Source organism: Haematobia irritans, chromosome 3 (assembly GCF_050003625.1).
Source record: "Haematobia irritans isolate KBUSLIRL chromosome 3, ASM5000362v1, whole genome shotgun sequence".
NCBI classification, from domain to species: Eukaryota; Metazoa; Arthropoda; class Insecta; order Diptera; family Muscidae; genus Haematobia; species Haematobia irritans.
Genome location: NC_134399.1, coordinates 119,687,506 through 119,700,714, shown reverse-complemented (window position 1 = coordinate 119,700,714; position 13,209 = coordinate 119,687,506). Strand labels below are relative to the sequence as shown.

At 31.1% G+C, this 13,209-nt stretch overlaps 3 protein-coding genes and 3 long non-coding RNA genes across 6 annotated transcripts; 2 read left to right on the top strand and 4 right to left on the bottom strand.

The window, feature by feature from the left end:
- Nucleotides 1–2,279: 2,279 nt before the first annotated feature.
- On the bottom strand, nt 2,280–3,870 carry LOC142228426 (uncharacterized). The gene is made up of 3 exons (XR_012720163.1): nt 3,361–3,870; nt 2,869–3,295; nt 2,280–2,804 (listed from the first exon to the last, which is right to left on the bottom strand). It is a non-coding gene; the product is annotated as an uncharacterized LOC142228426 (long non-coding RNA).
- A 1,331-nt stretch (nt 3,871–5,201) lies between these two features.
- Rpn12 (regulatory particle non-ATPase 12) lies at nt 5,202–7,684 on the top strand. The gene is made up of 4 exons (XM_075298853.1): nt 5,202–5,430; nt 5,547–5,722; nt 7,029–7,236; nt 7,299–7,684. The coding sequence occupies exons 1-4, from the start codon at nt 5,323–5,325 to the stop codon at nt 7,605–7,607; spliced, it is 801 nt and encodes a 266-aa protein (XP_075154968.1). The 5' UTR covers nt 5,202–5,322; the 3' UTR covers nt 7,608–7,684.
- NdufV3 (NADH:ubiquinone oxidoreductase subunit V3) lies at nt 7,623–8,105 on the bottom strand. The gene has a single exon (XM_075298854.1). The coding sequence runs from the start codon at nt 8,018–8,020 to the stop codon at nt 7,730–7,732; it is 291 nt and encodes a 96-aa protein (XP_075154969.1). The 5' UTR covers nt 8,021–8,105; the 3' UTR covers nt 7,623–7,729.
- A 1,063-nt stretch (nt 8,106–9,168) lies between these two features.
- Nucleotides 9,169–9,849, bottom strand: LOC142230273 (uncharacterized). The gene has a single exon (XM_075300923.1). It carries the CDS (start codon nt 9,735–9,737, stop codon nt 9,192–9,194), a length of 546 nt encoding a protein of 181 aa, XP_075157038.1. The 5' UTR covers nt 9,738–9,849; the 3' UTR covers nt 9,169–9,191.
- Nucleotides 9,850–10,187: 338 nt separating this feature from the next.
- Nucleotides 10,188–11,258, top strand: LOC142231493 (uncharacterized). Its single transcript, XR_012720808.1, has 3 exons — nt 10,188–10,478; nt 10,543–10,647; nt 10,713–11,258. It is a non-coding gene; the product is annotated as an uncharacterized LOC142231493 (long non-coding RNA).
- A 786-nt stretch (nt 11,259–12,044) lies between these two features.
- Nucleotides 12,045–13,151, bottom strand: LOC142230394 (uncharacterized). The gene is made up of 3 exons (XR_012720672.1): nt 12,824–13,151; nt 12,655–12,759; nt 12,045–12,589 (listed from the first exon to the last, which is right to left on the bottom strand). It is a non-coding gene; the product is annotated as an uncharacterized LOC142230394 (long non-coding RNA).
- Nucleotides 13,152–13,209: the final 58 nt, after the last annotated feature.

Genomic DNA, 13,209 nt, shown 5'->3' with positions numbered 1-13,209 from the left:
ACTCACCTATAGTCTGCATGGCGCATTACGGATAATTTTGGCCATTCCCCCTAATGCGCCGTTCAGACCATAAGTTTATGCGGATGGAATGTCTGTTTTAAAAAATCTTACAGTGTTGCCAAACGCTACGAATTGTTGGCGATAACAAAAATTTCGATAAATGTGTTACCCATCACATTAATAATCAAAAAGTGGGAAAAAGCTAATAAATATATTGTCTGAACGGAGCATTAGTTATTTTAGGTTTTGCAAAAAACTTTTCTTATTTTAATTTTTGTTTCCAGTAGTGGAACTTATACTGGCCTTAAGGCTTGAACCAGAGAATGTCGACCCATTTTTTCAGCAGCAACTGACACTCAGTTTTTGCGATCGACGCCAATTTTAGCCGCCGCTGCCCTGTTTTTGCGAGTCGACGCCGCCGCTGAATATGCCGATTCATTTTAACTCAAACTTAGCCGCCAATTAATCAAAAATATAGATTTGAATCAGAAAAAAATATTAAAAATTGTTGTATATTTTGCCAAATATCTGAACTTTCCACTCACAATTGATCAGTATCAAATTGCTATAATAAATTTCCAAAAATTAGCTCCGAAAATTTAATGAAATGTAAATTTGATTGTATGTTTGGTTGTTCAATTAATCTCATTACCATTTGGATGACATCAAGTTGATTTTGTGCGCTGCCGAATAGACAAATTTATATAGACTTATACGCTTTACAGACTATCAGTTATTCCGGACGGAATGTCGGTGTTTGTAAAGAATCTTACAATGTGTCGCATCGATACGACTTGTCGGCGATGACTAAATACTCGGTAAATGTGTTATCGATCCCATAAACATGCAGCAGTATCGATTATGCCTTCGGACTTAACTTATCATGTGTACAATATATGGGATATGTTCGACACGAGCATTGTCGTCCGGAATAACAGATTGTCTGTAAAGCGCATTAGCAGTCAAGTCGCCATAGCGATAGGCCAACACTTGTTTACGTGTATTACTTATGGGAAGCCCAAAATCCGCGACGGAATACCATGACGGCTAGGGGCGTGTCGCCGAATTTAAATCTATTCTAATTCCTCGACGGAAAATCATATAATGTTCCCATCGCTTATTAAACTTTTACTAGGCATTGTTGTTGTCGGCCACGTGGTCAATCTTTTAACTTGAAATCATAGACAATAGAATAAATATTGTTTCTTAAAAAAAAATGTGTCAGTTCCAAAAATTGATTTTCTGACATTTTGTTTTGATTTTTTTCGTCAGTCCCAAACATTAATTTTCGTACATTTGCTTTTGTTTTGTTCGTAAAGAGCAATGCTGCTCAAAATTAAATTTCGTATTTTCGCGGTTTTGGTCATTTTTTGTTCAAACATGAACTTTTAATATATTAATTTATTTATAAATCCTCTGGTGCATCATAAACGTTTTAATTTTGTGTAAAATTGGCAAACTACAAAAAGGAAAACGAAAGAGAATGTAAGCGTGCTCTTATTTTCTTCTTTTATTCTTAACCTTCGGAAATGTAAAACATCGTTTGACACCGATGGATCATCTATATATGTACTATTGTCTATGCTTGAAATAACTCAACCAATCTTAAATAATGGAAAATCATGCTATACTGACCATCAAAAACACTCGGAAACAAGAAAAGAGGAAATCTTATTGTATTTGTCGTCGTGAAAAAAATGTGTCGCCTATCCTAAATATTGGCCACGCTATAAGTTAATTCCGAAGGCATAATCGATACTGCTGCATGTTTATGGGAACGAAAAAAAGTAAGCTAATTCAGTATTTTAATTATAACAATTAACTTTGCTTTTGTATCATCACTGATAATTACCTCCATATGCGGTGTTGCGTTTTTTTGGTGTTTAGGTAAAGAAATGTGCGTGTAGTTTTTCAGCTATTGAGAATATTGTATTCACATTAGTTTTAAGTATTCCCAATAAACACAAACGTTTGAAAAATACTAAAATGCAATAATTTTTCAAACATTTTTTCAAAGGATTAGGGTAATATTCAAGTTGAGAAATTGTTGAGAAAATCGCGTTCTCAACAAAAAACAGACATTACCCTCAACAGTAAAATTCAACACAATAGCAATAATCTCTCAATTGTAATCCTCAAATTGAAATGCATTGCTACTCAATAATTTCTCAAACAGTTTTCAATGTGAGACAAATTAAAAACTAATATTGCTGCGAATATTTTCTAACCACAATTTGCATGAAAGTCAATCCCAGTTCTTACTGAAAGTCAACACTAAATTTCTAGTGATTTTGTACATTTTATTAATTTTTTTCGTTAAAAATATAATAATATTAAAAATAACATTAACAATATATAAAAATAATAATATGTTATAATACCAATCAAAACATAATTATCTTATTAAAGGTATTAATAACTAAAACTATCAATACAACTTTAAATAACCTAAACATTTTTCATGTATAATTTCCCCCATAATGTTGGTGTCACATAACTATTAATTAATTAATTATTAATTAATATGCTGACAATTTCAAATAATTACTATCGAGGAACTTGCTGGCCTGCGTGTTAGAATAGATTCCATCAAGAGGAATTCACAAAATATCAAACTGATGACGGAATGTAAATTGATGTAATGCACATTTTCATCCAGAAGTTCTTGATTTAGGAACTGTTGCACTTTGTTTTAATTGGTTGCACTTTGCAAGTTTTCTGGAATCTTTTCTTTGTTGTTTCCTTCATCATTTTTTCACCGGTCAACATCTTCCAAGAATATAACATCCAATGATTTTAGTTTTCTGCAAAACAATCGAGTTTTGTGATTTCCATTACGTTTTCATTTCACTTTTTATTTTGACTTACCAATTATAATTGCCGTTTTGGATTAATTTCAGTTTTATGTCAATAAAAATAACTGACCACGTACTTCGTGGCACAAAATGTATTGAAACCCACAAAATTCCTCAAGAACGTTGGTGTCACAAATTTCTTGTAAAACTCATTAAAATTCGGGAAATTAGCAAGGAACTTGATGACTAGAGAGTTAGAATAAATTTCCAGCAATTTCAATTCACAAAATATCAAATTAAACCGATGATGCGATGTAAATTAAACTATAGGCGTGATGCGAATTATCACCCAGTAGTTGATATGGAAAAGCATAAATATCAAGTTTAATTCATTGTACTTTGATTTATGGAAACTTTCTCTTTTCGATAAGCCACCATCATTTTTCATTGGTCAACCTCTTAATGTTTCCAAGAATGCAGCATCCAAATATTTTAGTTTTCTGCAATGAGATTTAAATTTAGTGACTTCTCTAAAGTGTTGATTTAATTTTTCATATTGACTTACCAATTATTATAAACTATTTGAAGCAGTTCCAGTTACTTGTCCAACATTTTTTCATCGGTCAGCTTTTTAATGTTTTAAAGAACGTAGAATCCATAATTTTAGTTTTCGGCAAAGAGATATAATTTAGTGTCTTCCTTAAAGTTTCATATCATTTTTTTATTTTCACTTACGTATTATTAGAAACTATTTGGAGTAAATTCAGTTTTTTGTCTAAAATGTTTTTTATTTCTTTCAATTGACCACGAACTTCGTTGCACAAACAAGTATTGAAAACCACATGGTTTTTTCGTTGCATTTTAGGGTAGTGTTTTGTCAAAGTTTTCTCATATTATCTTCAACCCCTTCTCAAAGATTTCGTCAACATTTTGGCAAATTGGAAGTAATTCGCAAACAATTTGAAGATGTATTGAATATGAGCTGTTTCAAGTCAAGTTGAATTTATGTTGATAATTATAGTTACCCTCAAACTGAAAAGTTGTTGCATTTGAAAAACGCTCATCCTGTGTTTATTGGGTTATTATGATTTTTTTCCTTCGCATTTGTAATTTCTTTAGCTTGTTGTACTTTTTTTTCAAATCTATCAGTGTATGGTCCAAGAGGGCTTAATTGATAAGATAAATGTTTGAATTGAAAAAAAAGGATTTTCCCCATTTATTTGTCATCGCCGACAAGTCGTATCGATTGGCCACACAGTAAAATTCTTTACAAACACAGACATTTCGTCCGGAAATACTTATGATCTGGTCGAAGCGTAAGATGAGTACTTTTTTCGGGTTTTCCACCAAAATCACTAAATTAAAAGTACAAAAATTTTAAGCAATTTTTCACTGTTTCAATTTTATATAAAACACATGCCAGTCCTGATTTTAAGCAGTTGAAATCGCTAGGAGTTGATTAAGATTACACTAAAAAAGAAAATTGTCAAAAATGTTATCTTATGAAAAGGTACGCACCTAGGGATCTATTAATCGAAAATCGATTAATCGATTATTCGAATTTTGACATGAAAATCTAAAAAAGTCGAAATCGATTTTTAACCTTAAAATAATCGCAAAATCGATTTTAGATTTTCAACTAATTTTTAATTTTGACTATCATATATTTCTTAAGTTTTACTTATAGTATTATATTACCAATAAGAATTTTTATTGTTGACTTGATAAAATAAAATATCAATTTGGTGGAAATTAATCCTTTGTTTTTTTCAATTTCCTTGAATTTATAGGGGTAATTATTTGGGGAGATAATGATAAGTTATTCTTACATGTTGAAAATTTCATATTGAACATTTTCAAAATATATTAAACAAATATTTAAGGAAATAATAATAAATGACACGTACATGTTAAAAAAATGTTCAATATAAAAAAAAAATTATATTGAACATTTTAAAAATATATTAAATAACTTAAAAAAAATTAACATGTTTGACTGGAACACTAATTTTTGGCATTTCTTACCAACTATTGTTGATAACACTAACAAAAAGACAAATAGATACCATAACATCGAATATTTTGTATAATCATTATTTCTATGAAATTCGATTATGAAAAATCGAATATTCGAATTTTGATTGGTGAAAATAATCGAAAATCGATTTTTGATTAAAAGTCAATAATCGAATAGTCGAAAAATCGATTATTGGTTTATACTATAGATCCCTATACGCACCATTATATTACCCTACTTGAAATGCCAGCATTGGAATCACAATTCTAAAGGTCCATCTATTATATGAGACACGCCATTTTGCACGTATACCGCCATGTTGTGCTGCTAAATTGTAATAGAACGAAGTACTAATCTATTAGTTGTATCTGTCATATTGACATTGACAGCTGTCATTATCGGAACAAAACAAAAAAGGCACTAAAACAAAACAAATTGCAAATCATTCTTATACACCTTCTTCAGGATTTTCAGTTCTCATTTGAAAAATATTGTGTACCAAGTACCATAATGTCTCAACTACAAAGTGTGGAAGCATTATACAAAGAATTACATGCAGAATGGTCGAAAAAACCACAAAATCTAAAGAAATGTGGACAACTGTTGGATCAGTTAAAGGTATAACTTTGTATATTAACCTATAAATATCAAGTTTAATGTTTTGCAAATCATTGCCTTGCAGAAATATATCTTTGTGTAAATATATTTATAAAATGAATTTTATTTAATTTTAGGTTGCACTTACAAAATTAGCTTTTTTACCAACTAAAGATGTAGCATCTACAAAAGCTGAAATGGTTATCTCAAGAAACGTTTTGGAAATTGCCGTCGAATATAGTGTAGCAACCAAAGACATTCCGGCGTTTGAAAGATACATGTCTCAACTTAAATGTTATTACTATGATTACAAGTGAGTACCATTTAAAAATCAACGAAAATCATTTTAATGGGATACTGGCATAAGGGTTCAAAATTATGTAGGCTCCGACTGTAGGCAATTACAATGTCAAGGTCTCCGACTGTAGACAATCATTTTTTCTTCTAATATAGTTCAAAAACTTAATATTAGTCGAAATGTACATATTTTTTGGGTTTATCACTAGTTATTCTCCAGTTACTCTAGTAGTCACTATAGAATTAATTTCGACCAAATCGACGGAATTTAAAAAATTCCGTAAACGTGAGAGGGTGATTACAGTGCGCCACATTGTTCACATAATTATGATTGTATTATTCACAAATCAAGTAACCACCCATTAGGTAGGTTAGGTTAAAGTGGCAGCCCGATTAAGATTCGGGCTCACTTAGACTATTCAGTCCATTGTGATACCACATTAACTAAAAGTACCTATTACATATGGGCACAGCGGTTAAAACTAGCGCTGAACCTTCTCGATTATTTTCTTCTGTTGAACCAGCCAGATTGTTCCAAAAACATTAGCAGGCTGCTTAAGTTAACGTTTTCCAGGTCCGCCAGTAATCTGAAGCTATATAATCAAGAAAACGATACCACCAATTAGCACTATCAATACGAATGGCCTACATAACCATACCGTCCTTTTTCCTTACCAAAAATCAATATCTTTGCTAACATCGATAAGAGGACCCGATGCTGTTGATTATACTAATCATGTGCCCAACATTGCCTTATTAGGATTCTTTGCTTTTAAAGTCAAATGCATTTTAATTATGACGTCTTCCACAACCCTATCGTATTTGAATGAGTCAACATTGGCTTTCAAAAAAGGATTAAAAACGATTCGCTTTCAAAAAACAGTTCGGATGTGTTCTATTTCAATAATCCATAGTCGTTCTTCTCTGTACAGTAAAAAAAAACTCCTTACAACAGATATGTTTCGTAGTGATCCAGTTTATTCATTTTATCTCTATATTTAAGCATTGTCTTGTCACAACTTGTTTTTATGAATATAGCTGCTGGCAACCTTAACTACTATTTACAGTCATGTTATATTTATCATACCAATTATTTCCCTTAAAAATACAATAAGACAAGGGGGCTGGCTACCGGAGCAATTCGGTCAATACAGATTTTAAACAATCCCAAAATAGTTCCAAGCTCACGCCGTTCTTACACATGTCTCATTTATTAAACAAAAATTTGTTTGTTTTTTGTTTCCAACCTAATTAAAGTTAAAAATGAGTTCGACATCCTACTATAAATGCACAATAAAATATGAATTATTTTCTAATTTCAGAAAACAAATTGGCGAGTCCGAAAATATGTTTAAACTTTTGGGATTAAACCTATTATATTTGCTATCAGTCAATCGTGTTGCAGAATTCCACACGGAACTTGAGCTTTTGTCAGCTGAAATCATCCATACAAACAAATATATTGGTCCAATTTTGGCTCTAGAACAATATATTATGGAAGGGCGCTACAACAAAATATTCCAAGCAAAGGTAAAGTTTTATTCTCTTTATTTCTTCCAATTATTTATCATTGTTTTATTTCCTTTCAATAGAGTTGTGTACCTTCAGAAATATACTGTTATTTTATGGATATTTTGTTGTGTACAGTACGGGATGAAATTGCTGGGTGCATTGAGAAGGCTTACGATAAAATCTCCGTGCAAGACTCTGCTAAAAGGCTAAATCTTAAAACTGCAGATGAAGTGAAAAATTTTGGGAAAAAACGAAACTGGCATCTGGATAATGATGGCGTATATAATTTTGTCGATGATAAAACAGTTAAGCCTAAGGAAATTTTACCATCTGTGGAGCTAGCCGAACAGGCTATATTCTACGCACGTGAATTGGAAATGATCGTCTAATACAGCTTCAAAATGTAAAAGCTTCTTAGTATATAGATTTATTTTTCACATCAATAAAACTCCATTCATATACAATATGTTGTTGTTGTTGCTTTCTTCACAAAATTCTCTATTAAATTTATCTACTTTTTCAAAGCTGATGGTTGAGGGCAACGATATTTCGCCATTTCAACTTCAGCCTCAGCATAGGAGAATCGGTTAAAAAGGAAATATTCTGGAACCTTATAATTTGGGCTATCGGCCGATGCTCCAGGGCCTACTGGTCCACTTGAAGGCTTGACGCAGTTCGAACTTAGACCAGTGACATTTGAAGTGGCTGGTTTTGCAGCTGAAGATGATGACTTTGCAGCTCCACTTCCTTGGGAGTACAATCTCACGGCAAGAGAATTACAGGAACGGACGTTTCGCAACATATTTGATGGATCTATTTGTTTCGAAAATTACTAATGAACAAATTCTCGCAAATCTTACGCAAGCTGCAAGTGTCAAACGTCAAAAAGCATAGTGCGTTAGTCGACCTTAATTATTGCGGAACGTAATGCAACGGTTTGAAAGAATATTTATGCTCGTAAAACCATGTAAGGCAAATCTGGCTACACTCGAAAGAAAATTTTTTGCTAGCTAAAGGATGCTGTCTCGTTAGTTATAACAGCAAATCTATATGATGTTCCGTCCAAAAGAATATTTTTAAATTTGATTTTGGAAGTGTAATGTGCATGAAGTATTAGTAATTTGTTAGAAAATTAATGCTGAGCATTTTTCACTTAAAGTTAACCGAAGGGAAGATATCTGCAGTTTAGTTTCTGTTAACTGACATTTATAGCCTAACGGGACTACATTAAATATTTTTGACAACTAATTGTTTAAAATGCTTTATAACAAGATTTGCGATAGCATCGGAAAGACCTCTCGTACTTCTGAATTTTTGGATTCTCTTTTAAGTTCAATGATAAGTCTAAAAATATGAAATGAGCAAATTTCATCCATTTAGATTGACAAAGTACCAGCCTTTACCAATCGTAGTTCATTCTTCGCGAATTGATATATGCCAAAAATAGTCATATTTTCCCGTTCTCTTTGCTGAAAAAGTTAATTTTTGAAGTACGAAAACAGGATGAGTTGATGTTTTGAATGATTAGCTTTATAGTTGAAAAAGTTTTAGCAAAAAAGTCATATTTTCATCCTTTGTTGGGGATAGCAAACCCCATTCCATTTTCACCACTAAATATGAATCTTGCACCGGCTCTAAAGATGAAAGCTAGAATGAGTATTTTCTCGATTACTGATTACCATTTATAATAATGTTCCATGGAGAAAAGATTTAATTTCTATAGGTATTTCCCAAAACAACATACGATTTAGCAAAAAGATCACAGAAATTAAATGGGTAACATCATGATAAGGAGTATACGATGGGTCCTTTTGATCTCAATTATATAGCATCAATAAAGGGCTTAACTACACCCAAAGAAATGTAGCTATCATGAACCAATTGTAACTTTCTTTTGAGGTAGAAGACATTTCTTCCTAACTTACCATTGGTGACCATATGTTCTACATGTTTATCTTGTTCTTATATTTTATTCAATTTTTCTTCTTCAATTTAGGCTTAACAACTCCATAATGTTGATCTATAGATGAGACGGGAGGGCGTTTCTTTGATTGCTTATCTATTTTGGTTTTGCTACGGCATTTCACTGAAGCTGCTCCTGTTTGATTTTTACCCAGCTGATGAAATTTCTTCCTTGATTCGCGAATATCTTTTAAACGACGTTTCTCATCCAAAAGTTCCTTGTAGTTTTTGTAAGTTTTCTTTGGTGGTTTCGCTCCCAATTGTACCATTTGAAATATTTGCATCTTTTTTTGATTCTTTTGTATACGTTGGTTGTTCATGGCGAAATTTAAGACTTCATGGCGTGCTTGCTTGATATCGAACTCATTGGTATCTTCTTTTGTGTCCACGCTTACATGCTTTTTCGTTTTGTTCTTACTCATTGTAACCACACCATCATTATTCCCTGCTTTTGGTTCTTCGAAGACTATTGCTTTAAAATTTGTCTGGCTTGATTTATTCTGTAGAGCCAATGCAGCCTTTGTTAATACAGGTTTAAATGTTGTCGTTAAATTCATGTTATTGCAGTTATTTGTTTATTTCATAAGTAATTTTACTAAATCTGCAGAAATTTACAGTAGAACGTCTCGTGGTTCATTGTTATTGTTTTTAACTTGCAATGAGGGGGGATGCCATATCTGAATATTAACGAATATGTTTCGCAGTGTTGTCAGGTGATTTTGAAATCACCCTCCAAATCTTAAGAAAAAACCCAAATTGTTGAAAAAAGTTTTTAGGAATGCAAGTAGGTAAAAAATAGGATTCCAAATTGTGTAAATAAAATAATAGTACAGTAGTAATACAATTAAAAAAGTAGTAATAGAATCAAAAAATTAAATTTTCCAAAAAAAAAAACAACACTGATGTGACGGCAATTTATGACTATTGTATATAAGGGCTGTTTTCTGTTAACACTGCCCAATAAACACAGGATGAGCGTTTTTCAAATGCAACAACTTTTCAGTTTGAGGGTAAATATAATTTTTAACATAAATTCAACTTGACTTGAAATAGCTCATCTTCAATACATCTTCAAATTGTTTGCGTATTACTTCCAATTTGCCAAAATGTTGACAAAATCTTTGAAAAGGTGTTGAAGATAATATGAGAAAACTTTGACAAAACACTACCCTAAAATGCAACGAAAAAAACATGTGGTTTTCAATACTTATTTGTGCAACGAAGTTCGTGGTCAATTGCAAGAAATTAAAAAAAAATGGAAAATTTTAGACAAATAACCAAATAGTTTATAAAAATAGGTAAGTGAAAATAAGAAATGAAATAAAACTTTAAGGAAGTCACTAAATGTATATCTCTTTGCAGAAAACTAAAATTATGGATTCTACGTTCTTGAAAACATTAAAAAGCTGGCCGATGAAAAATGGTGGACAATTAACTGGAACTGCTTCAAATAGTTTATAATAATTGGTACGTCAATATGAAAAATTAAATCAACACTTTAGAGAAGTCACTAAATTTAAATCTCTTTGCAGAAAACTAAAATCTTTGGATGCTACATTCTTGCAAACATTAAGAAGCTGACCAATGAAAAATGAGTGGCTTATCGACAAGAAAAAGTTTCCAGAAACATTACAAGTGCAACCAATTAAAATTGTTAAAAACAAAAACTTGTTGAAATCAATAACTTCGGGATGAAAATGTGCATCACATCGTCAGTTTAATTCATATGTTATTATCAGTTTAAAATGGATATTTTGTGAATTCCTTCTGCTGGAAATCAATTCTAACACGCGGTCCAGTACGTTCCTAATTTCAAATTGCCCCCATGTTAATAAATTTTAATGCTGTTTTATGACACCAAAAAGAAGGAAATCGAATTATCAATGAAAAAGTGTTACTAATAATGTTTAAGATATTTAAAGTTTTGTTGTTTGTTTTTTTTTTTTTTGTTCTTATTTGTTGATATGTTTAATAAGATTATTATTTATCAATTGGTATTGTAGTGTATTATGCAGTGTAGTGTATTATTATATATTTTATTTTGATGAAAATGAATAAATTATACAAAATTCATAGAATTTTGGCTTTGACTTTCAATTTGAAGTGGGGATATCATTCATACAAATTTAGGTTGAAAAGTATTTGCAACGATGTTAATTTTGAATTTGACTCGCATCGAAAATTGTTTGACAAATTATTGAGTAGCGATGCATTTCAATTTGAGGATAACACTTGCGATATTATTGCTAATGTGTTGAATTTCACTGTTGAGGGTAATGTCTGTTTTTTGTTGAGAACGCGATTTTCTCAACAATTTCTCAACTTGAATATTACCCTAATCCTTTGAAAAAATGTTTGAAAAATTGTTGAAATTTAGCATTTTTCAAACGTTTGTGTTTATTGGGTGGATGCAATATTTGTATGAGCTATCCAGAACATCGTTGCACTCGTGTTCTATCCAGAACATCTCATCAGTGCAAGTTGCGTCGGTTTTGCCAGATTGCATTTTGATAAAGTGACCCTTTTTAGATTCACTACCCAATAAACACAAACGTTTGAAAAATGCTAAATTTCAACAATTTTTCAAACATTTTTTCAAAGGATTAGGGTAATATTCAAGTTGAGAAATTGTTGAGAAAATCGCGTTCTCAACAAAAAACAGACATTACCCTCAACAGTGAAATTCAACACATTAGCAATAATATCTCAAGTGTTATCCTCAAATTGAAATGCATCGCTACTCAATAATTTGTCAAACAATTTTCGATGCGAGTCAAATTCAAAATTAACATCGTTGCAAATACTTTTCAACCTAAATTTGTATGAATGATATCCCCACTTCAAATTGAAAGTCAAAGCCAAAATTCTATGAATTTTGTATAATTTATTCATTTTCATCAAAATAAAATATATAATAATACACTACACTGCATAATACACTACAATACCAATTGATAAATAATAATCTTATTAAACATATCAACAAATAAGAACAAAAAAAAAAAAACAAACAACAAAACTTTAAATATCTTAAACATTATTAGTAACACTTTTTCATTGATAATTCGATTTCCTTCTTTTTGGTGTCATAAAACAGCATTAAAATTTATTAACATGGGGGCAATTTGAAATTAGGAACGTACTGGACCGCGTGTTAGAATTGATTTCCAGCAGAAGGAATTCACAAAATATCCATTTTAAACTGATAATAACATATGAATTAAACTGACGATGTGATGCACATTTTCATCCAGAAGTTATTGATTTCAACAAGTTTTTGTTTTTAACAATTTTAATTGGTTGCACTTGTAATGTTTCTGGAAACTTTTTCTTGTCGATAAGCCACTCATTTTTCATTGGTCAGCTTCTTAATGTTTGCAAGAATGTAGCATCCAAAGATTTTAGTTTTCTGCAAAGAGATTTAAATTTAGTGACTTCTCTAAAGTGTTGATTTAATTTTTCATATTGACGTACCAATTATTATAAACTATTTGAAGCAGTTCCAGTTAATTGTCCACCATTTTTCATCGGCCAGCTTTTTAATGTTTTCAAGAACGTAGAATCCATAATTTTAGTTTTCTGCAAAGAGATATACATTTAGTGACTTCCTTAAAGTTTTATTTCATTTCTTATTTTCACTTACCTATTTTTATAAACTATTTGGTTATTTGTCTAAAATTTTCCATTTTTTTTTAATTTCTTGCAATTGACCACGAACTTCGTTGCACAAATAAGTATTGAAAACCACATGTTTTTTTCGTTGCATTTTAGGGTAGTGTTTTGTCAAAGTTTTCTCATATTATCTTCAACACCTTTTCAAAGATTTTGTCAACATTTTGGCAAATTGGAAGTAATACGCAAACAATTTGAAGATGTATTGAAGATGAGCTATTTCAAGTCAAGTTGAATTTATGTTAAAAATTATATTTACCCTCAAACTGAAAAGTTGTTGCATTTGAAAAACGCTCATCCTGTGTTTATTGGGTATAGTAAATTATTGTGACTAATTTATCGAATGACATGAGATTC

Bases quoted from the DNA above. Each gene is read 5' to 3' on its own strand.
- LOC142230273 (XM_075300923.1), bottom strand. From the start codon at position 9,737: ATGAATTTAACGACAACATTTAAACCTGTATTAACAAAGGCTGCATTG.
- NdufV3 (XM_075298854.1), bottom strand. From the start codon at position 8,020: ATGTTGCGAAACGTCCGTTCCTGTAATTCTCTTGCCGTGAGATTGTAC.
- Rpn12 (XM_075298853.1), top strand. From the start codon at position 5,323: ATGTCTCAACTACAAAGTGTGGAAGCATTATACAAAGAATTACATGCA. The intron at 5,723-7,028 runs GTGAGTACCATT...TTCTAATTTCAG, and splicing joins TGTTATTACTATGATTACAA to AAAACAAATTGGCGAGTCCG. The intron at 7,237-7,298 runs GTAAAGTTTTAT...TCCTTTCAATAG, and splicing joins ACAAAATATTCCAAGCAAAG to AGTTGTGTACCTTCAGAAAT.